Source organism: Tachysurus fulvidraco, chromosome 14 (assembly GCF_022655615.1).
Source record: "Tachysurus fulvidraco isolate hzauxx_2018 chromosome 14, HZAU_PFXX_2.0, whole genome shotgun sequence".
Taxonomy (NCBI): domain Eukaryota; kingdom Metazoa; phylum Chordata; class Actinopteri; order Siluriformes; family Bagridae; genus Tachysurus; species Tachysurus fulvidraco.
This window is the reverse complement of record NC_062531.1, coordinates 14861451-14883487: the sequence shown is the minus strand read 5'-3', so window position 1 is coordinate 14883487 and position 22037 is coordinate 14861451. Positions and strand designations below refer to the sequence as shown.

Below are 22037 nucleotides of genomic sequence, written 5' to 3'. Positions count from 1 at the left end.
GTTTTTTTAACACACACACACACACAGAGAGAGAGAGGGAGAGAGAGAGAGAGAGAGAGAGAGAGAGAGAGAGAGAGAGAGAGACGAGCCAAATTAAAAAATAAGTTTATTGTTAAAAATAAGAATAAAATAAAGGAGCTTCTATGTCAAACATATTTCAGAAGACCATACAGTACAACTGCAGCATGAAAGCTAACATATAGGGAGATTTATAGTTTTCACCAAGAACTGAACTTGCTGACTGACACAAATATTTCAAACACTGTTTTAGATTTCCTCCTGCAAGTCTCTCACTAGTTGATTTTATTACTGTATTTAACATGTTGTCATAAACTTCCTCTACTCATTAGCTATATTGAGTGCTGGGGATTTTGCTCCCATATGCTGGAAATTGGTCACACTGAATTGGCAGCCAAGGACAGTATTAACAAAGTGTATAAACTTGATATTTTGCATGTAATGTGTAATACGGCTTTTAGAATTATTTAGCAATCGAACATCTTCAAAAGTTTTATTTGAATAATTTGGGATGAATGAATATGGTGTAATGAATTTGGTCCTGTACACTTCATGTGACTATGCAGCCTCACAGTCAATGGCACAATCAATTCACTAATGCAGTTTTATTTAAGAATATACCTGTTTATTTGAAAAGCAAATGTGTGCAGATGCAGTAATGCAAAAGGTAGTGGGAGGATTCTCTTAATTACTTTCTTTTTTTGAGAATTTAGGGTAGGAGTAACCAGTATTATTGGTCAGAATCTGCAGCACATTTTGATCGATTGGGGATTCAACAGCATTGGTGTACTAACATAAAAGGGTGAATGAAAACCTGAAAAGCAGACAGGATGACTTTGGCATGCACACATCTTACAGACGTTAAAACCTATATTCCTGTGGGATCATGTTAATTCCAGATGTCATGACAGATCATAATCAAGCCTCAGATTATGTCTCCTTCATCTCTAACTCTTCACAACTAATACAACAACCCTAGACCTGAGAGGATATAAGTTACATGCCATAAGATAGCATCAAAAAATCCCTGAGGGAAATAGTGACAAGCTGTTGATGAGGATTAAGTTAAACAATAGTGAAAGCAAGCCAGTGTTTCAAGCCAGTGAGTGACTGGGTCTCAGCTGTGAAAACTTTCTGCAGCTGCTCGTTGTGCATCGTAGCTCAGCTGGTGGAAGCGGCGGAGGAAATAGACCACCACAGCGAGGAGGATTGCTTGCAACAGTACAAAGATGAACAGGCTGATCTGTGAGGCCAAGGCCAGATCACACAGCCAATATTTACAGGAGTTAAGCACCTCTTCCTCTGACAGGAAGGCCACTAGTCTCCCCTGCAGACCAGGAGGAGAATTGCAGCTCACATTTCTGGAAGAAGAAAGATAGATTTATATATAACTGAAGAAAAATTAAAGCACATACAACTCTTCACTGTTTGCTCAGGTTGCACAGCACATAGCAAATACCATAACAGTTCTATGGCGTTTTCACACTTGTAAACAGCTTTTTTTTTAACATACTTACTTACATACTTACGTATGTTTTTTTAACATACTTACTTTTTTAACATACTTACTTACTTTTATAATACTTACTTTTTAACATACTTACTACACACTATATTTACCCTTATTCAGTTACATGTACATATTACTACACCTTCTGTATAACCTCATACCCTTATTTATTAAACTGCCACTTGTAAATAAGCCATCTATGCACTTCTGATTAGATGCTAACTGCATTTCATTGGCTCTGTACATGTACCTTGCACAATGACAATAAAGTTGAATCTAATCTAATCTAAATATTTTTTTTCTATAATGAATCAGCAACTTCTGGCTTCAGAGAGTCACTTTCAAAATTTTGTAATATTTACAGCTGAAGCAAATGGTCATAAAATAATACAGAAAACCAAATAGATAGCTTGAACATAAATGAGTTAGTTCAGCATATGATTTGGCTAAGTACTGTATGCATTCTGAGCTTTTTAATGTATTACAGCCATTTGTGTCACTTGCCTTGTCAAAGCAGCATTGTTCTGTTTTAACAGCCATCCTCTCAGATAGAGCACAGCACAATCGCACTCCCACGGGTTCCCATGCAGCGTGACCACTTGCAGCGCCTGCATGTTGTCCAACAGTCCAACGGGCAGCGCTGTGAGGTGATTATCATGGAGCTGAAGCTCAGTTGTGCTCATGGGGAAAGATGAAGGCAGCGTGGCAGTGGTGAGTCCACGCCTGCTACAGTCCACCACAGCAGCTGCGCAGAAACATCCCTGAGGACATACAGCCTCAGCTTCTCCTACATTAACTCCCAGCAGACAGACAAGAACCAGCACGGCAAATAACACACACTTCATACCAGCACACACTGCATGGGAGGGAGAGGAGAGAAAACAGAGTGGGAAAGTGGCATGTAATAAATGACACAGTAATATGTTTATATTAGAGAATTGATGGTTACTACATCACCAGTTAGCCAAAACACTTCATCATCTCACTGATATGAACACATGTTACTGGAACAATAAACTAATTTAGGAAGGTTGTCTGAGATAATACTTGGAAATAAGGAAAGACATTCAAGCATGAGAAGCAAAGATAAAGAGCCGGAAGCAGGAGAGGAGCAATAGAATGGATGATGTTAAATTATTTTTTTGCTTTTTGTATTCTTTCCTTCGCCAAATGAATTGCATCAATTTGATGAAATTGCATGATCAAGATTTTGACTTAAAAAAGATTATTTCACGTTACTGTATGTCAGGAAGTTTTTATTGTCATTTCAAGCATGATCAAGTAAAGAGACAATGATGAGGCTCAGGTTTAATGCTGTGAAATGAGAGAATTGTCTCAGTGATGATCATAATCACATAAAGTGATAAAATATTTTTGCTTTGTACAGTTTTTTTTTCTCCAGTAACACTGCTTTTCCATGGATAGTTGATAGAAATGTAGAGGTGGGCCGGGCATCTGTTAGTATAAAATAAATAAAAACTTTAAACAGTTTTTTCAAAGGTTTAAAATACTAAAATTGTACTTCTGATTGAGATGTGCAGAAGGGAAACACATTTTGTTTTAGAAAAACTTTATAGAAAAGCTATTTCTTTTAATAGATGAAAGTGTCAAAATACTACCTTGCAGAATGCTTACTCAAACTGCCACACATATGATTTAATATAAATAACTGAAAAAATGAACCTAATGAGGAGTAGAAGGTGAGGACTATAGCTAGTTCAGCATTGTATATAGCAGTTCAGGACTGTAGCAGAGAAAAAAAAGTCCCATTTTTAAAAAAATAAATATTATAGGATAAGGATGCCAATATAATTATTTAAACACAAAAATATTTTTGTGAAAATGTATTTAGAATATACAGGTGTAAGTATATATAAAAAGAAGCAGAGCGTCTTACCAGTATAGAAATGTCTTGTGTATAAGGGGCCCAATAGAAGCACAGTGTTCGCTCTTTCAAAAACAGCGGTGTTTTAGAGACACAGCTGGGTCGCACTGATAAAGTAGCCTTAATACACACACACACACACACACACACACACACACACACTTATACTAACTCCACCCCCTGAGGAATATCACAAAGGAAGTAAGGCTCTAAAGTACTGCATCATCCAAAGAGAACTACACAATTTTAGAATCTATTGCTTGGAGAGAAAATTCTGGTAATAAAAGAAAACGAATAAACAAAGACCCAGACAGCAAAGAATCTGCTTCAAGCATATTTATTTAAAACATGGCAACTCCACACTCACTGAGAACTAGCACTGTAAAAATCCTAGTCTGCCATTAAAGAAACAAAGTTTTACATACACACCATGTAAACACTCACTTACACATGCATGTGCACACACACACACACACACACACACACACACACACACACACACACACACACACACACACTCTCACTTACGCATGTGCACACACACACTCTCTCACTTACACATGCATGTGCACACACACATACACACACTCTCTCACTTACACATGCATGTGCACACACATACACTTACACACGCACACTCTCTCTTCCACATGTATGTGCGCACACACACACACACACACACACACACACTCTCTCACTTACACATGCATGTGCACACACATACACTTACACACGCACTCTCTCTCTCTCTCTCTCACTTACACACGCATGTGCACACACACACATACACACACACACACACTCTCTCTTACACATGTATGTGCGCACACACACACACACACTCTCACACATGCATGTGTGCACACACACACACACACACACACACACACACACACACACACACACACACACACGTACACACGTACACACACACTCTCTCACTTACACATGCATGCACACACACACACACACACAGTCAGAGCCCAGATTCAAACAACACTTTGGCTAAAATGCCATTACAAAACAATTTTTGCGCATTCTAGCTAAGATTTAAACCAAGTACATATAAATTAGATACATTTAAAAGTAGGTTTCATTTAAATTAATTATACACAATATTACCAATGTTAGCTTCACCCACACATTCATAAACACAAGAAATATTAAATAGATGCTTCACATTTGTACTTGGTAGGCAAGAGCTCCAAAGCACCAAGCAAAGTGTTTTGCAAATATACAGTATAGTTTATCATTGAGTGTGTCACGCTGTAATTCGCATGTTTACATGATCACTTTCATTATCACCAAAGTGACAGAATATAATATAAGATGTGAAGAGACTTGTGTAATTTTTCTATGTTTGCATTTGTGTGTCTCTGTGTGATCTTCACTGGTCTTTCTCATGCATCTGCTGCTGCATCTTCTGTAGCATCTCCTGCATTCTTTTCAGCTGCACACACACACACACACACACACACACACACACACACACACACACACACACACACACACACACACACACACACACAAACACACACGGTCAGCAGAAGAGGATTAGTGTGCTGCTTAATAAGTTTACACTTCAGTTCAGTTCATGTTTATTGTGATTATGATTTTAGCCTCACCTCCTCGTCCTTCATCTTGATGAGTCGTTCTGTTTCTGCGTCTGGGGTCGGCAGCGGCAGAATGGGAATAGGACTGTCCATACGGTTGTCCTGTGTAAGTTTACTGCAACACACACGTTATACCGCTTTATACAGTGTGTGCCAGAATTATTGGACACCCAAAAAAAATGTGCAACTTTCTAAATTAAATACAACTTTTTTTTATTTCATAAATTATTATAATTTAACAATTAATTAATAAATATATAATTATGTAATAATTTAATTTAATAATTTTAATACATTTATTGCTCAATGAACTGGAGAAACACATTAGTTAATTGTGACAAAAGCAGACTGAAAAATAGTGATGTTTGGAACTGTGATCATGTGAAGATGGATGACATCATGAATTCTGTACCAAGTACAAAGATATTTTAGCCTAAAAAATGTTTTCCTCTGCCAGAAAGTTCTGTCAGAACTTTCTCCAAGATGATGAGCTAAACAACTCAACACAATGGTTAAACAAACACAAATGAAATGTTTTGCAGCCTCAGACTGGGGGTCTGTCTTAAAGAAGGCGAAGTCCACAAGTGTCGTGGACCTTGATTCTCTCCAGGGCAGACGCTACATATTTAATTTTAAAATCAGTGTTTTGTAATAATAATTAAAAAAAGAGCACCAACAGTCAAGTAAAAAGTCGACTTCAAGAAGGATTAAATAAGCAAAAGCTACTAAGTGACTTAAATTTACTAGTAACTACAGTGTAACTAATGAAAGAGGAAGATACATAAGTATACAAACACAACAAACCTGGTCATCTCCTGAATGCACTGGGCTCTGTAGTTCTCATAGTGTACATCACAAGTCACATCCTTCAGGTCGTGCATGTGAGAGCGAATCAGCATGTTTCTCAACTTCACAAAGTCACAGTGGGACTGGTTCTCCACTGCAGGAAACAGACAAGAACGTCATGAATCAAAATGGAAAAGCCTTCATCTGACACAATATACACAAATTTACTGAATTTAACAGCATGATTCCTGCACAAGTAGCTCATTTAATAATAATATTTATCCATGATTACCCTCAAAATGTGTCATATCTAATTATAAACACATACACACCTCACCTTCGACAATGCCCCAGGGGTAGAGACGGCCTCGCACTCTTTGACCTCTTGCTTCCACCACTGTATTACTGCCAATCACAGCGAAGGGTGTACACTCCTGTAACACATTTTATGAACACATACAAGTTCATGATCAGAACATTTGATAAGAATTGAGTAAATTGTTGTTGTATATGACTTCTCCATCATACCACCCGTTTCTGTAAGACTAAGAATTTACATAAGAATGTACATAAACAGACACATGCTTCTGATTAATATTCATTAATTGACTTGAATGAATTCTGTAATATGGTTACAGTTGGTCATTCATATCAGCGTGTTTGACACAGATTATAAATAGAGCAAACGGAGCAAATATATAGCTGTGAAGGCTGTTGTGAATTGACTCAGCTGTGAGAATTGGGCCAAAATCTGTTCCACAATATTTTTTGGGGATGAACATGTTAATGCAAGTGAGTGTACTCTTTAAAATGAGTGTTTTGCAAGCTGCTGCTTATAAAAATAACCAATAAAGTCATTTATTGTTGGAAATTTATTTAGGTTATATTTGATTCGAGTAAATACAGATTTTAGTGGCTGCGTTTAACACTAAAAAGCTGAGATTAAAAATCACAAAAAAGTATGTTAAAAAGTACTGCTGTTAGACTATATGGAGCGTTATACGTTGTATCTGACCTTCAGCTCTTTGTCCATCTGTTTAAACTCCTCATCCTCATCAGAGTCACATTCTGGAAATTGGTATACTTTAATTCCAAAGCGCTCAATCTCATCTCGTACCTAAGCAAAAGAAAGGATAAAGTGATAATCTGAGGTTAGCAGCACATGCAAGAGAGCAGGGAATAAGCAATATTTAATTGTAGCACAGAACCAAATGAGATGTTGTGTACTCACCCTGTCCTTTAGCTTCTTTATCTCACTTGGAGTAAGACAGTCCGCTTTGGCTATTAGAGGAATAATGTTCACTTTCTCATGCAGAGCTTTCATGAATTCCACATCCACTGGCCTCAAACTGAAAATAACATACATAGACACACACACACACACACACACACACACACACACACACACACACACACACACACACACACACATACACACACACACACAATGTTAGATAGACCTTTAATTCTCCAGGGATAACTCTGTGGACATCTGACCTTCGCATCCATATGCAATATATGAACATCTCGATCCATAGTCCTCCCTTTGCTGTTGTAATGACTACTGTAAAGGCTTTCATTAGATTTTGGAGCATGACTGTGGGGATTTGTGCTCATTCAGACACAAGAGCATTAATGAGGTCAGGCATTGATGTCAGGTGTGGAGTCAGTATTCCGGTTCATCACAAAGGTGTTGAGTGAGGTTGAGGCCAGGGCTCTGTACCGATCTCGAGTTCTTTCACTTCAGCATTGTCTTCATAGGCCTCACATTATGCATTGGGTTGTTTTTTTATGAAAAACTTTGTAGTAACAATTTGGGCAGATATCTCATATATAGGAGTGATGGTCAGACGGCCAAATTGTGTGTGCATACAGAGCATATTACACACCCATGTCCAAATGGTGGTATGAAATAAAGACAGCAGTGCACTCGGTTATCCAATATGTTCTTCCTGTTGAGTCCACTTTCATCCCTGAAATATTGCTCAAATTGCTGATCAATGTAGTCGGTGATGGGCTTCCAACTGTGAAAAAACACACATACACAATATATTATCAGAACTGTAATAAATACTTATCCCTCATCAGGAACAGCTTCATCCTGGTCAAGGTTAATGTAAAGTGGATCCTGTCTGCAAGACAGACACACGCCAATCCGTCACAGGGCTCCATACACACACACATTGACAACAAGGGGCAATTTCGCATTGCCAATTCATCTAATAGCATGTTTTTGTGTGTTGAAAAGAGACTGGAGATATGAGAGGAAACCACCACCAACACAAGAAGAACATATGAAACTCCACAGAGACAGTAATCAGAACTCGGGATTGAAGTGCACACCTTAGAGCTGTGAGGTGGTGCACACTGTCTCGATATGTCAAGCTAAGTTCTTACCACTCATTATTGTTTACTGCATCTCCAAATCCTGGTGTGTCTACAATGGTGAGTTTGAGCTTGACGCCCTTCTCCTCGATATCCACGGTGTGTTTAGTGATCTCCACTGTCTGATTAATACGCTCTGAAAGAAAAGGAGAAAATAGAAAGACAAATGATAAATACAGCATTTACCAATCATACCAACATATCCCAATCTTCAAAAGTGGTGCCTAATTTCCTAAATATGTGCATGTTAGAGTAGAAATCCTGGCTCTTATTAAAGTACTGGTCATACTTTAATTCCTCTATTTATATACAATAAACATTTGGGTTACAATCCTTACAATAAGCCTACAAATCCATACAGTTTTATTTCATTTGTACTAAACATCTGTACCTACAGATCGATGTTCACCACTACTTTCCCTTCTGTAACATGGAGAGCAAGCTGTGTGAGGTTCTCTACACTAAGAGACTTATTGCAGGTTGTTGAAGGCTGCAGAAAATATATTGTAACGTTTCCAGCATAAGGAACACTTTCATTCCTCACTGAGGGAAAACTGAAAGTAAATTCAATGATGTTTAGAAATACAATGCTCAAAAAAATAAAGGGAACACTTAAACAACACAATGTAACTCCAAGTCAAGTACACTTCTGTGAAATCAAACTGCTCACTTAGGAAGCAACACTGATTGACAATCAAGTTCACATGCTGTTGTGCAAATGGAATAGACAACAGGTGGAAATTATAGGCAATTAGCAAGATACCCTCAATAAAGGAGTGGTTCTGCAGGTGGTGACCACAGACCACTTCTCAGTTCCTATGCTTTCTGGCTGAAGTTTTGGTCACTTTTGAATGCTGGCAGTGCTTTCACTCTAGTCGTAGCATGAGACGGAGTCTACAACCCACACAAGTGGTTCAGGTAGTGCAGCTCATCCAGGATGGCACATCAATGCGAGTTGTGGCAAGAAGGTTTGCTGTGTCTGTCAGCGTAGTGTACAGAGCATGAAAATGCTACCAGGAGACAGGCCAGTACATCAGGAGACGTGGAGGAGGCTGTAGGAGGGCAACAACCCAGCAGCAGGACCGCTACCTCTGCCTTTGTGCAAGGAGGAACAGGAGGAGCACTGAATGTGAGCCCTGCAAAATTACCTCCAGCAGGCCACAAATGTGCATGTGTCTGCTCAGCTCAAATGGTCAGAAACAGATTCCATGAAGGTGGTATGAGGGCCCGACATCCACAGGTGGGGGTTATGCTTACAGCCCAACACCGGGCAGGACGTTTGGCATTTGCCAGAGAACACCAAGATACAATTGAGCACATCTGGGACATCATGTCTCGCTCCATCCACTGGCGCCCTGTGCTCTTCACAGATGAAAGCAGGTTCACACTGAGCACATGTGACAGACGTGACAGGGCCTGGAGACGCCATGGAGAATGTTCTGCTGCCTGCAACATCCTCCAGCATGACCAGTTTGGCAGTGGGTCAATAATAGTGTGGGGTGGCATTTCTTTGGAGGGCCGCACAGCCCTCCATGTGCTCGCCAGAGGTAGCCTGTCTGCCAGTAGGTACCGAGATGAGATCCTCAGACCCCTTTGTGAGACCATATGCCGGTGCGTTTGGCCCTGGGTTCCTCCTAATGCAAGACAATGCAAGACAATGCTAGACCTCATGTGGCTGGAGTGTGTCAGCAGTTCCTGCAAGAGGAAGGCATTGATGCTATGGACTGGCCCGCCCGTTCCCCAGACCTGAATACAATTGAGCACATCTGGGACATCATGTCTCGCTCCATCCACCAACGCCACGTTGCACCACAGACTGTCCAGGAGTTATGGAGCATGCCCAGGCATTGTAGGGAGGTCATACAGGCATGTGGAGGCCATAAACACTACTGAACCTCACTTTGACTTGTTTTTGAAGTGTTTTACCACTTCAATTTTGAGTGTGACTCCAAATCCAGACCTCCATGGGTTAATAAATTTGATTTTCATTGATACTTTTTGTGTGATTTTGTTGTCAGCACATTCAACTATGTAAAGAACAAAGTATTTAATAAGACTGTTTCATTCATTCAGATCTAGGATGTGTTGGTTAAGTGTTCCCTTTATTTTTTTGAGCAGTGTATAAAGATCTGATACAGAATTATTATCAGATACAATGAATTAGTATATTATGGTGAATGTGTGTAATGACTGCCATGGCAGAAATGTTGCATGATTACACAAATTTAAATCCACCATTTTTATGATGTTTTGAACCTGGAAACAAGCTTAGGGAGAATATACAGTAGGTATGATGTATCAATAAACTTCAGTAGCATATCAAAAGTGAAAAATTGAAACTGAAAAATATATGACTGTACTGAAACAGTGAAATGGGTGAAGGAAAATAATCAGCAACTGCTCAGTCAGCAACTATCTTCTTTCTTGGTCTGGTACAATGATACACCTTTTTAAATTTTTTAAGCATGTTTATCTGTTTTAACCTTGTTTTAACATTCATACAGGACAGTAATTTAAATGTCCAAGACCACGATCCTCTTCTAAAACTCAAATGTAGTCTAGAAAATCATCTTTGAACAAAATTAAAATCCAACATATTGTGTAGCATAAATCGGAATGATGGAGAGGCAGTAAATGTTTAATTGATTGTTTTAAATGATTTACATTTATACTGTATTATATTAAGGAAATTGTTATAAGAATTGAATGCACAAAGATAAGCCTACGATCACACAAAACATTCACCACAAGCAACTTGCCCCGCTGGGAACATGATATGTTTACAAGTTTTAAATAAATGATGTGAATCAATAACTTTTAGCACTCAGAGTGTCTCAGCAGTCAGAAGCCATAGATGTTGTACTGTAGGAAGTTTAAGGATGTTAGACTTGCTCTCTGAATAAATAGCTGTGAAAAAAGTTCCTGTGTCTCCATTTTTTGTGGGTCAAGAGTGCAACCAAGAAGTGTTAATTACACTTGTATTGTAAATCACAGTTAAACTAGACAAGAAAGCCTGCTACTTTGATTGCACAATATTTCATATATATATATATATATATATATATATATATATATATATATATATATATATATATATATATATATATAAATTGTACTTTTTTAGTTTAGCTAGCTTAGTTTAGCTTATCACATTTTGGAATAATAAATATCTTCAGGTAAATATATTTAAAATCTAAACATATGTAATCAGAGCAAAAAAGTTTTAAAAAATACACATCATTTCCAACATTCTGGATTATTTTTTTCCCCCAATGACAAACACAATATCATGATTTGTTACATTATATATATTACATTACAGATCATAAAAAGCAGGAAACCAGTGTGCTTTTGGTGTAAGTTTGAAACTAACTGAGTAATATAAACACCTTACATTATATTGCTTTATTACTTTACCCAATAAAAATGCTAATGATGGACATCAAACATGCTGCATGAGGTTTTTACCTTCAGCATTTAGAAGTTTTCTGTCCTTGTAGAGGTCTGTGAGGAAAAGGCTGTTTACTAGAGTAGACTTGCCTAAACCAGATTCACCTGAAACACACACACACACACACACACACACACAGAATTCTTGTCATTGATAACTGTGAGAATGCATGTACTTGTCATTTCTAACTGCAGGGGAAATGACAGTTGACAGTAGTGTCAGTTGTTGGGACGGTTACTAACCTGCTACCATGAGTGTAAAATCAAAGCCTTTCTTCACAGACTTCCTGTGGACCTGGTTAGGGAGTGTCGCAAAACCGACATACTGCTTATCCTGAGAGACACAAACAGCAAAGACAGCAGTTTTAAAATCTGCCACTGTGAAACTGACAGACAACACAGCTTTATCATTCTGAGCCTTCTCAATATCACAGTCTTGTGTTCAAAAGCACTGAATAGTGCGAGACCAAATTGGACACTGCTGTGAAAAACCGAAGCCTTCAGTTCATGGCTGTTTTCAGAGAAGAGCGCAAACATGTCCATACAGACAAATGAAGAATGTGAAGGATAATGATTACGAAGTCAAAATAAAATCAAGGCTTAGTTTTACCAATAGTCATCACAGTAGGAAGCAGACATGCAAATTCTGGATGTCTCAAAACACACACACACATACACACACACACACACACACACACAGAAACACACACACATAAACAACACACACAGAGAAAAACAGAAAATGTCTTGTTGAATGTAGCTGAATAGCTCTTTCATAAAACACACCCAGACTGGCTAAACTGCTCAGTCTGCCAGCAAGCCTCATAACTTATAATAAACATTTCCGCTGTCTCTGTGGGCTACTGAAAAGTTCCCCACAGTGGCCCTGTATCTACTCCATCACTCATACACTCTCACACGCTCTCTCTCACTCACTCTTACACACACTATCCAACCCTGAATGCGAAAAGGATGAGAATAAACACTTACAGTATTAATAATACAGCTCATTCACATTTCATTCAACTTTCAAACCGTCAGTTCAGCGTTCTCTCAATGTAACACATCTATACAGTAAAATGTTGTGCCTTATTACTGTATTATTATGACTTAGAAATCCTTTCACTAAATGCAGAGATACACACATGTACACACATACACACATATAGTATACATATTATTACATTAGTCACACACACACACACACACACACACACACAAAACCTTTTGGCGAGTAGTCCTGCTTCGGGCACACAGCAGTTTTTCCACCAGCTTCTCCTGTAGCATAATGGCATCCATCCCAGTCCGACACCCTCAACCCACGCACCAAACAAACAGAGACAGAATGTCTCCAGAACTGTTTCTCAAACCTGCAACACCTCTATATCACTTGGTCTCTTTAACTCCTCTCGTTCGTCCTTTCCTCTTTCTCCCTGTATCTGTGTGTGGCCTCTGGCCTGCAGCACCTTTTGCTTGTTCAGACAGGCGGACAGAGGAATTCTCACTAAGAACTCAGAGAAAGCACAAGGACAAATGAACAAGAAGACGAGAGAGTAGGAGAGAGCAAGAGAGAGAAAAAGGGCAGAGAAAGGTATGGAAGGCAAGGAAGCAATTTAACCAAAGGAAAGGGGAGGGGTGAAGACAAGAATAAAGAACATTCATTCATCCTTCGTTCATTCCTCCCCCTCTTTTTTCCAGAGTGGATAAACAGAGTAGAAGTGAGGTGCAGTGAACCCTGCTGCAGTGCCTAACCACATTCAGTAAAACTGGTCACGCCCTTCCTGTCAGTCCTGCTCTGTACCACACAACATTCACACACATGAACACACATAGCAGCCTAGTGAGGACTAAGTCAAAACTGGTGGTCAAAACTTTTAAACAGTTCTATGATTTGTTTCTCTTTAAAGAGTTTGCTTGACTCCATCACACTACTGCGGCTCTAGTCAGGATGCAGTTTGGAATGGAGGATGTAAATGAAGAACTGCAGCACACTTTTATACCAAAAGAGGGCACTTTTGTCATTAGAGACATTAGGGTAGATGACCTTTAACTCCGGTCCTGAGCTGTGCCTCAAACTGCAGACTGCAGTCTAATCTTCAAAATTGTGTTTCTGCACTTTTTTGTCAAACTTTTTTTTTTTTTGTCAAATATAAACAAACAAACAAACAAACAAACAAATCTGTGGCATATATGCAATTTGCACTGACATTCATTTCAATATGTTTTCTATGCACTATACAAACAGAGCTCAGGTTATTGTTTGTGTGAAGTTCCTGCATCTGGCCATTGGCCAAAAACAAGCCAGCATTTGGATTCCTTTAGGTGTAAATGTGTATACATATGACGACCTCCAACAGGCTCTAATCCCATTCAGGGTGTGTTGGTATTCAGACCTCATGGCCAGTGTTCCCAGGAAAGTCTCAGGATCCACCACAACCTGGCCTTGATAAAGCTGTTACTAAAGATGAACAAAGAATCTATGAAAACACTATAAAATGTTTGCACTACAAAATCTATATATATTCTCAAACAACTTTTTAGTCCTCTAAAGCTGTTCTCGTGTTTTATCTAATTTTTGAACACTGAAGCAATACAGTTGTAATGTGTCTGTCTGTGTTTTCCCCTTGTTTCTGTCTGCCGTCTCTCCCTGATGTTAATTGTTGACCCCGCCCACCTATCTGTTACCATGGACACTAATTACATTCATTCTCTTCCCCAGGTGTTTTGTCTTAGTCCTTGTCTGTCTCTGTTTTGGGATTGGTTCTCGTTCACCATATATACTCTGTCTGTTCACTTCAATGTTGTTGGTCGTTTTTGGTGTTGGTGTGTGCATGTCCATGTTCCCGTTTCCTGTTTGTTCCGCGTTGCCTGCCTGTTTGTTCGTGTTTTGTTTAGTAAAAACTTTAAACTGCATTTGGATCCTCACTCGCCTTTGTCTCACCATGTCACATCGTGACAACAGTAAAAAATTTTCCCAATGGTTTGCAGTATGGTTTCGACTTTAACAACACGCTAGCCTATGAAAAAGGAGTTTAATCTCCAAAACAATGCAGTTTCATTTGCATCATCTAGTAAACTGCTCTTAGATGTCTAGTAAATTTGAGGTCTAAAAAAACAGCTTTATCAACTATATCGATTGTCATAATGTGACTAAGACAACAGCTGTAAAAGACAACTGATCCAGTATTTTGCTTTACATTTTTCATTTTGATGTACAGTTAAATAATGAATGTCAGCTTTGTTAGCAGCACTGAAACTGTCTGTAATCTGCTTCAAGCCTGTCTGATTCTTAAATTATAAAAGAGTTGGATGACTGAATAGTGTGTGAAAAAAGCTTAAGACTCTCAAGCAAATAGTGAACTGTGTGAAATATACACACAAATCATATTAAGTATATTTGAAATATGTGGGGGTATATATTTATGTTTTAGAAGGTAAAAATGTCTTGATAATGATAGGAATACAGAATTATTTTGACCTTATTAGAGCATTTTGCTTATATATATTTAAAAATAGGGGTCTGTGCATGTGTGTGTTTCTGTAACAGTTTATAGCAATGACAGGGGGCTGTTGGGGTGTGATGGTAGCCTGTGAAACAAACCTACTGATTGGATTTTTTTTTTAATGTAACTATTACCCCTCTGTCCCATGAACACTGTCTCTACAGCTTCACAACAGCATCTCTGAAGTGTGGCCATTCCCCTGCATGGGTTACAGGGCTGTGTGATGCTTTTGTTGCTATTTTAGCACTAAAGGAGATCAGAGTAAAGGAGACGATGGTTGAGTAGGGGAGGAGGAGGCACAGTTCTTGAAAAGAAGGGAACAGATGTCCCACAGTGACATAATAGCCTTCGGTCAGTCCCTCCCAAACACACACTGCCCAGCTGCCACTCTCATACACCACCTGGGGTCTCTCACTCACACTCACATATAAATTCATGCACATCCTCAAACACAGTTTTGGTTTGGTGGAGGTTTATCATATACACAAACACACAAAACAAAAAAAATCTAAACTCATTTACATAAAGAGGACTGCTTTAACAAACAATCACATTTGCTTTTCGTTTTTCTCTCAATCGTGTCCGATGATTGCTATTTTAGTGTGTAAATAAGTAATGCGCTTCAAAAAAATACATTTTATCAAAGTTTAAGATAATCAAATGTATCTATTTTTTCTGTCTATAAGGTTAAAATAATGTCAATTCGTTTCAAAATGAGACTAATAAATGTTCTATTCGCAGATCATTTTTGCTCATTTTAAGTAGTTATTTCTGTAAAGTAGGTGAATTTAACTGTCAGTAGAAATAAAAATGAATATATTCAGTTAATTTTCAAATTTCAAATTAAAAAAACTAATGTCCAGAAATATGATTAATAATCATCTATTTGACTTGTATTATTATAAAAAGAAATATGATGACTATATTCAAGATGTTGAACTTTCTAAAATGTTTTCTAAAAAGATGATACCTTTTAAATACAATCCAGAAAAGCAGGAAGAATTCATGAGAAAGTATAAAATGTATATTATAAACTTGCAACAGGTTTTTCTGTGTACCACTGAGCAAATTATACTTCCTCAATCTATTCTCTATGGTTTGTATATGGATGTATTGCGTGAACTTTTACATCACTGATAAATCAGTATTAATGGACTGAATATAAACCACTGCAGAGATTCAGTAGAGAGACTGCATTTTAAATAACCACGTAACACTAACGTGTGACTATTTCCCAAACTGATTAACAGGCTGATTAACAAACAAACAAACAAACAAACACACACATACACCCCCCCCACACACACAAATAGTGACACAAAATCTCACAAAAACTTACACCCATCTGCCATTCTCCCTCATTATGAGTCTAAACATAGCCTGTTTACATTATAAACGCACACACTCTCTCCCTCACACACACACACACACACACACTCACACATGCCTACAAGCATGTGTGAGGAGAGGAGAAGAGAGGAGAGGAGGGGAGAGGATGGGGCATTTACATGTACTGTATGTTGTAAGACCTTTGCTGAGGCACTGTGTTGTGTGTGCTATACACACAACTTTAAAAGCCACTGAAAACGACAGCGTACAAGTGACAGCATAACAAACTGAACATTGAATCATCTATAGTACAGTAAAATAAAGTGCAGCTTTTACAGAAACTGCTGTTTGGGTGCAGAATTGATATTATATACCATACGTCCATATGTCCATATATCCATATGTCCTGCGACACTTGTCACAGGACATATCAACTAATTTCTATACAATTTACTAATTTGTCATGTCATGTCTTTGTTTATAATTAATATTTCCTGTTAGCAAGAGAATATGTATGGGATATGTCATATCCACTTTTATAACTTGTCATAGCCTCACTCTCTGGCTAAAGCATGCTCTGAGTAAAATTAGTGCTCTACATCGACTTTTTATACCTGCTTTAGGTTGCGGTAGATCCAGAGCCTGTCCTGGGAATAACATGAAATTCAGCATTGACAGTAACCCAAGATCAAAATCAAACTGGTGACCCTGGAGCTGGAAGACAGCAAGTCTACACAATACATTACTGTGCATTTTTCCTGCTGATTGCAGAATTGTATCTCAGTATTCATTTCACATGCAATCTTCTAGTCTTCAGGCAGTTCTGCCCTTTTAACCCACCCTCTGGACAAATCTGCAGGGCACTATGGCAAGAGTAATGTGATCTTTTCAAGTTAAAGCATCAGTCTTCAACTACACTGACAAAATTATTCAGCAAATCAATTAAACACACACACGCACACAAATTAAAAATGTGTACTGACCTTTTTAGAAGGACATCCTAAATACTTATGTTATCAAGCATCAATAGCATCTTCTGTCTATCTATCTATCTTCTTCAATTTTAGTGTAACTGCCATTTCACAAAGACAAGATACTGTCTCTAAGGTCTATGCACAATTCCTTTAAACCAATGGCTCACTGTTCTGATCTGACATCCACATTTAGCTGCGAGGTTAAGATTACAGATCTGTGCTTTTCCAAATCATGTCTATGTGTGGTAAACAGGTTAACTTTAATCAAGCTGAAGAAACATCTTAAAATGATAAATGTAAGCTGTATGCACCTTAGCCCAAGTGACTTAAGTATGGTATTTCACTTGTTTTTTAAAATGATTCTGTATTGTAAAATACAGAGGGAGGATAATGAGTCTATAGTAAAGTTTAATAAAGCTAAATCATAAAGCACAGTAGATAGTAAAAGACAGAGAGTACCGGAGTGCTGCATGAGTGTGAGTGGGTGGACTGTTGCATTGCTGACTTTGTGTAGGTTGGAAGTGTGACCCTGAGAGCTCAGTGACCATGTGAGTTGAGTGTCTGTGTGTACACACTGACAGATCAGAGCAACATCATATTCAAGTCTGATTGAATCTGACCTGAAGAATCCTTACATAGTTACATAATCATTCTCGAAGCAACAAAGGCTGCATATTTTATGGCATATGGGAACACGTGGACACACACACATGCCCACATATGAGAAGCAACCATGTTTTGATGAAAGCCGCTGTGCCACGTAACTCCGATCCAGCCTTTTTCTCACACCTGTGCCAGCTGTGACTTTATAGAGAATTATTGCAGTGCACGCAGCTGCAGAAACGAACTGGAGCACAGCATCTTAATTTTATATACTGACATTTTACACTTGAACACAATGGTAGCAGAGGAAGTCGCTTTCTCTCTTCCGTTACTATGGCAACAGTGCACAGAGAGCTTGGGCACAACGATTAGATTCTCAGATGCCCATCTTCATCCGGGACCGTGCGAAGAGAAAACACTCCAATTCTGATCCAAGATGTAGTGAGGAGCTGTGCCAAAAGACCTAGGCTTGTGATCCACACACCATCTACTGCTATGAAGTGGTGTGTGGATGATCAAATGATGGCATTGATTAATTCTCTAAATCCATGAAGAAATAGAATATTATTAGTCTGGGTGGTGTATATTAGTCTGGGTGGTGTATGTTAGTCTGGGTGGGGTATGTTAGTCTGGGTGGCGTATATGAGTCTGGGTGGTGTATACGAGTCTGGGTGGTGTATGTTAGTCTGGGTGGTGTATATGAGTCTGGGTGGCGTATATGAGTCTGGTGGTGTATGTTAGTCTTGGTGGTGTATATGAGTCTGGGTGGTGTATATTAGTCTGGGTGGTGTATGTTAGTCTGGGTGGTGTATGTTAGTCTGGGTGGTGTATAAGAGTCTGGGTGGTGTATATTAGTCTGGGTGGAGTATGTTAGTCTGGGTGGGGTATGTTAGTCTGGGTGGTGTATGTTAGTCTGGGTGGTGTATATTAGTCTGGGTGGAGTATATTAGTCTGGGTGGAGTATGTTAGTCTGGGTGGGGTATGTTAGTCTGGGTGGTGTATATGAGTCTGGGTGGTGTATGTTAGTCTGGGTGGTGTATATTAGTCTGGGTGGTGTATGTTAGTCTGGGTGGGGTATTTTAGTCTGGGTGGTGTATATGAGTCTGGGTGGTGTATATGAGTCTGGGTGGCGTATATGAGTCTGGTGGTGTATGTTAGTCTTGGTGGTGTATATGAGTCTGGGTGGTGTATATTAGTCTGGGTGGCGTATATGAGTCTGGGTGGTGTATATTAGTCTGGGTGGTGTATATTAGTCTGGGTGGTGTATGTTAGTCTGGGTGGTGTATATGAGTCTGGGTGGTGTATGTTAGTGTGGGTGGTGTATATTAGTCTGGGTGGTGTATGTTAGTCTGGGTGGGGTATTTTAGTCTGGGTGGTGTATATGAGTCTGGGTGGCATATATGAGTCTGGTGGTGTATGTTAGTCTTGGTGGTGTATATGAGTCTGGGTGGTGTATGTTAGTCTGGGTGGTGTATATGAGTCTGGGTGGCGTATATGAGTCTGGTGGTGTATGTTAGTCTTGGTGGTGTATATGAGTCTGGGTGGTGTATCTGAGTCTGGGTGGTGTATGTTAGTCTGGGTGGTGTATATGAGTCTGGGTGGCGTATATGAGTCTGGTGGTGTATGTTAGTCTTGGTGGTGTATATGAGTCTGGGTGGTGTATATGAGTCTGGGTGGTGTATATTAGTCTGGGTGGCGTATATGAGTATGGGTGGTGTATGTTAGTCTGGGTGGTGTATGTTAGTCTGGGTGGTGTATATTAGTCTGGGTGGTGTATATTAGTCTGGGTGGAGTATATTAGTCTGGGTGGAGTATGTTAGTCTGGGTGGGGTATGTTAGTCTGGGTGGTGTATATGAGTCTGGGTGGTGTATGTTAGTCTGGGTGGTGTATATTAGTCTGGGTGGTGTATGTTAGTCTGGGTGGGGTATTTTAGTCTGGGTGGTGTATCTGAGTCTGGGTGGTGTATATGAGTCTGGGTGGCGTATATGAGTCTGGTGGTGTATGTTAGTCTTGGTGGTGTATATGAGTCTGGGTGGTGTATATTAGTCTGGGTGGCGTATATGAGTCTGGGTGGTGTATATTAGTCTGGGTGGTGTATATTAGTCTGGGTGGTGTATGTTAGTCTGGGTGGTGTATGTTAGTCTGGGTGGTGTATATGAGTCTGGGTGGTATATGTTAGTGTGGGTGGTGTATATTAGTCTGGGTGGTGTATGTTAGTCTGGGTGGGGTATTTTAGTCTGGGTGGTGTATATGAGTCTGGGTGGCATATATGAGTCTGGTGGTGTATGTTAGTCTTGGTGGTGTATATGAGTCTGGGTGGTGTATGTTAGTCTGGGTGGTGTATATGAGTCTGGGTGGCGTATATGAGTCTGGTGGTGTATGTTAGTCTTGGTGGTGTATATGAGTCTGGGTGGTGTATCTGAGTCTGGGTGGTGTATGTTAGTCTGGGTGGTGTGTATGAGTCTGGGTGGCGTATATGAGTCTGGTGGTGTATGTTAGTCTTGGTGGTGTATATGAGTCTGGGTGGTGTATATGAGTCTGGGTGGTGTATATTAGTCTGGGTGGCGTATATGAGTATGGGTGGTGTATGTTAGTCTGGGTGGTGTATATTAGTCTGGGTGGTGTATATTAGTCTGGGTGGTGTATGTTAGTCTGGGTGGTGTATATTAGTCTGGGTGGGGTATGTTAGTCTGGGTGGTGTATATTAGTCTGGGTGGTGTATGTTAGTCTGGGTGGGGTATGTTAGTCTGGGTGGGGTATGTTAGTCTGGGTGGTGTATATGAGTCTGGGTGGTGTATGTTAGTCTGGGTGGTGTATATGAGTCTGGGTGGTGTATATGAGTCTGGGTGGCGTATATGAGTCTGGTGGTGTATGTTAGTCTGGGTGGTGTATATGAGTCTGGGTGGTGTATATGAATCTGGGTGGCGTATATGAGTCTGGTGGTGTATGTTAGTCTTGGTGGTGTATATGAGTCTGGGTGGTGTATATTAGTCTGGGTGGTGTATATGAGTCTGGGTGGTATATGTTAGTCTGGGTGGTGTATAAGAGTCTGGGTGGTATATGTTAGTCTGGGTGGTGTATAAGAGTCTGGGTGGTGTATAAGCCTTTCACTGCTAGGCTAATCAGGCTCCATTACACTACACTACCAATACAAGGCAACATGATGTGCAACGGAAACAGGCGACTTGGGTAAGCTGTGATTTATCATTACAACAAGCAAAGAGTCTTTCAGTAAAGAAATGACATCAAACGCATCGAAAAAAAGAAAAGGAAAAAGAACAGATCGTCTTACCTCGCTGTCCTCTGAGACAGCAGTACAGCACCACCATTATATCAGCATCATCAGTACCATCATCATCATCATCAGGTGCAGCCACGACAAGCGGTGGTAAAAATGAGACAGAAACGGCAGAAAAATCAGTGAAACGAATTGAGGATATAGAAACAGATGAACACAAAGCGCATATGAGCCATTACCGCTTTTAATGAGTCGGCTCCTGTATCGCGTGTTGGCTGTCATCTTCCTCTCTGTCCGCGGTCCAGGTTCAGATGCTCATCGCCGAGGCTGTTCTTCTCCTCTGGGAATCCCACATGGGGGCGGGGCTCCGTGACGTCACGCAGAAAACCACGCCTGCTCATTATTTAGCCAAACACTGTTAAAGCCACCGGGCTTCAGGAAGTCAAGCTCGTTTTCAATTCACTTGTTTGTTAGCTTTCGCATGTTTGCGGTCTTCCATACCAAAGTATAATAATAGAAATTGCTGTGTAATGTACAGAGCTGTACAGTTATAAGTTCTAGGGTTTGGAGAAGTGTTAATAACACAACATGCCTGTTTGTTTTGGATCTTAGAGTAGATGTAAAGTCACCAGAGCTTTTTGTCTCTTTTAGACCAGCTGCAGGTTTAAAATAATCAGAAACCAATTTTTTTAATTTTTTTTTTTATTGTTTTCTTTGTTAAGCTCTTAGCTGACAAAATTTC

The 22037-nt window shown here is 39.5% G+C and overlaps 2 protein-coding genes across 4 annotated transcripts; both read right to left on the bottom strand.

Moving 5' to 3' along the window:
* Positions 1-89: 89 nt before the first annotated feature.
* Positions 90-3555, bottom strand: gp1bb (glycoprotein Ib platelet subunit beta). The gene is made up of 3 exons (XM_027166973.2): positions 3426-3555; positions 2033-2384; positions 90-1379 (listed from the first exon to the last, which is right to left on the bottom strand). Exons 2-3 carry the CDS (start codon positions 2371-2373, stop codon positions 1136-1138), a joined length of 585 nt encoding a protein of 194 aa, XP_027022774.1. The 5' UTR covers positions 2374-2384; positions 3426-3555; the 3' UTR covers positions 90-1135.
* Positions 3556-4265: 710 nt separating this feature from the next.
* Positions 4266-21683, bottom strand: septin5a (septin 5a). 3 transcript variants are annotated; one of them, XM_027166971.2, is made up of 12 exons: positions 21535-21683; positions 21350-21360; positions 11891-11981; positions 11666-11752; positions 8210-8333; positions 7702-7836; positions 7044-7161; positions 6828-6929; positions 6150-6246; positions 5831-5966; positions 5039-5141; positions 4266-4863 (listed from the first exon to the last, which is right to left on the bottom strand). In XM_027166971.2, the coding sequence occupies exons 1-12, from the start codon at positions 21575-21577 to the stop codon at positions 4801-4803; spliced, it is 1110 nt and encodes a 369-aa protein (XP_027022772.1). In that variant the 5' UTR covers positions 21578-21683; the 3' UTR covers positions 4266-4800. The 3 variants fall into 3 exon arrangements, with proteins under 3 accessions (XP_027022772.1, XP_027022771.1, XP_027022773.1); XM_027166970.2 differs by lacking the exons at positions 21350-21360; positions 21535-21683 and adding an exon at positions 12872-13377; XM_027166972.2 differs by lacking the exons at positions 21350-21360; positions 21535-21683 and adding an exon at positions 14041-14263 and having other exon boundaries at positions 4267-4863.
* Positions 21684-22037: the final 354 nt, after the last annotated feature.

Excerpts from the sequence above, each read along its gene's own strand:
- septin5a (XM_027166970.2), bottom strand. The coding sequence starts at position 12,946 with ATGGATGCCATTATGCTACAGGAGAAGCTGGTGGAAAAACTGCTGTGT. Across the intron at positions 11,753-11,890 it reads TTTTACACTCATGGTAGCAG|GTGAATCTGGTTTAGGCAAG; the intron begins GTTAGTAACCGT and ends TGTGTGTTTCAG. Across the intron at positions 7,162-7,701 it reads ATACCACCATTTGGACATGG|TTTGAGGCCAGTGGATGTGG; the intron begins GTGTGTAATATG and ends TGTTATTTTCAG.
- gp1bb (XM_027166973.2), bottom strand. The coding sequence starts at position 2,373 with ATGAAGTGTGTGTTATTTGCCGTGCTGGTTCTTGTCTGTCTGCTGGGA. Across the intron at positions 1,380-2,032 it reads AACAATGCTGCTTTGACAAG|AAATGTGAGCTGCAATTCTC; the intron begins GCAAGTGACACA and ends TTCTTCTTCCAG.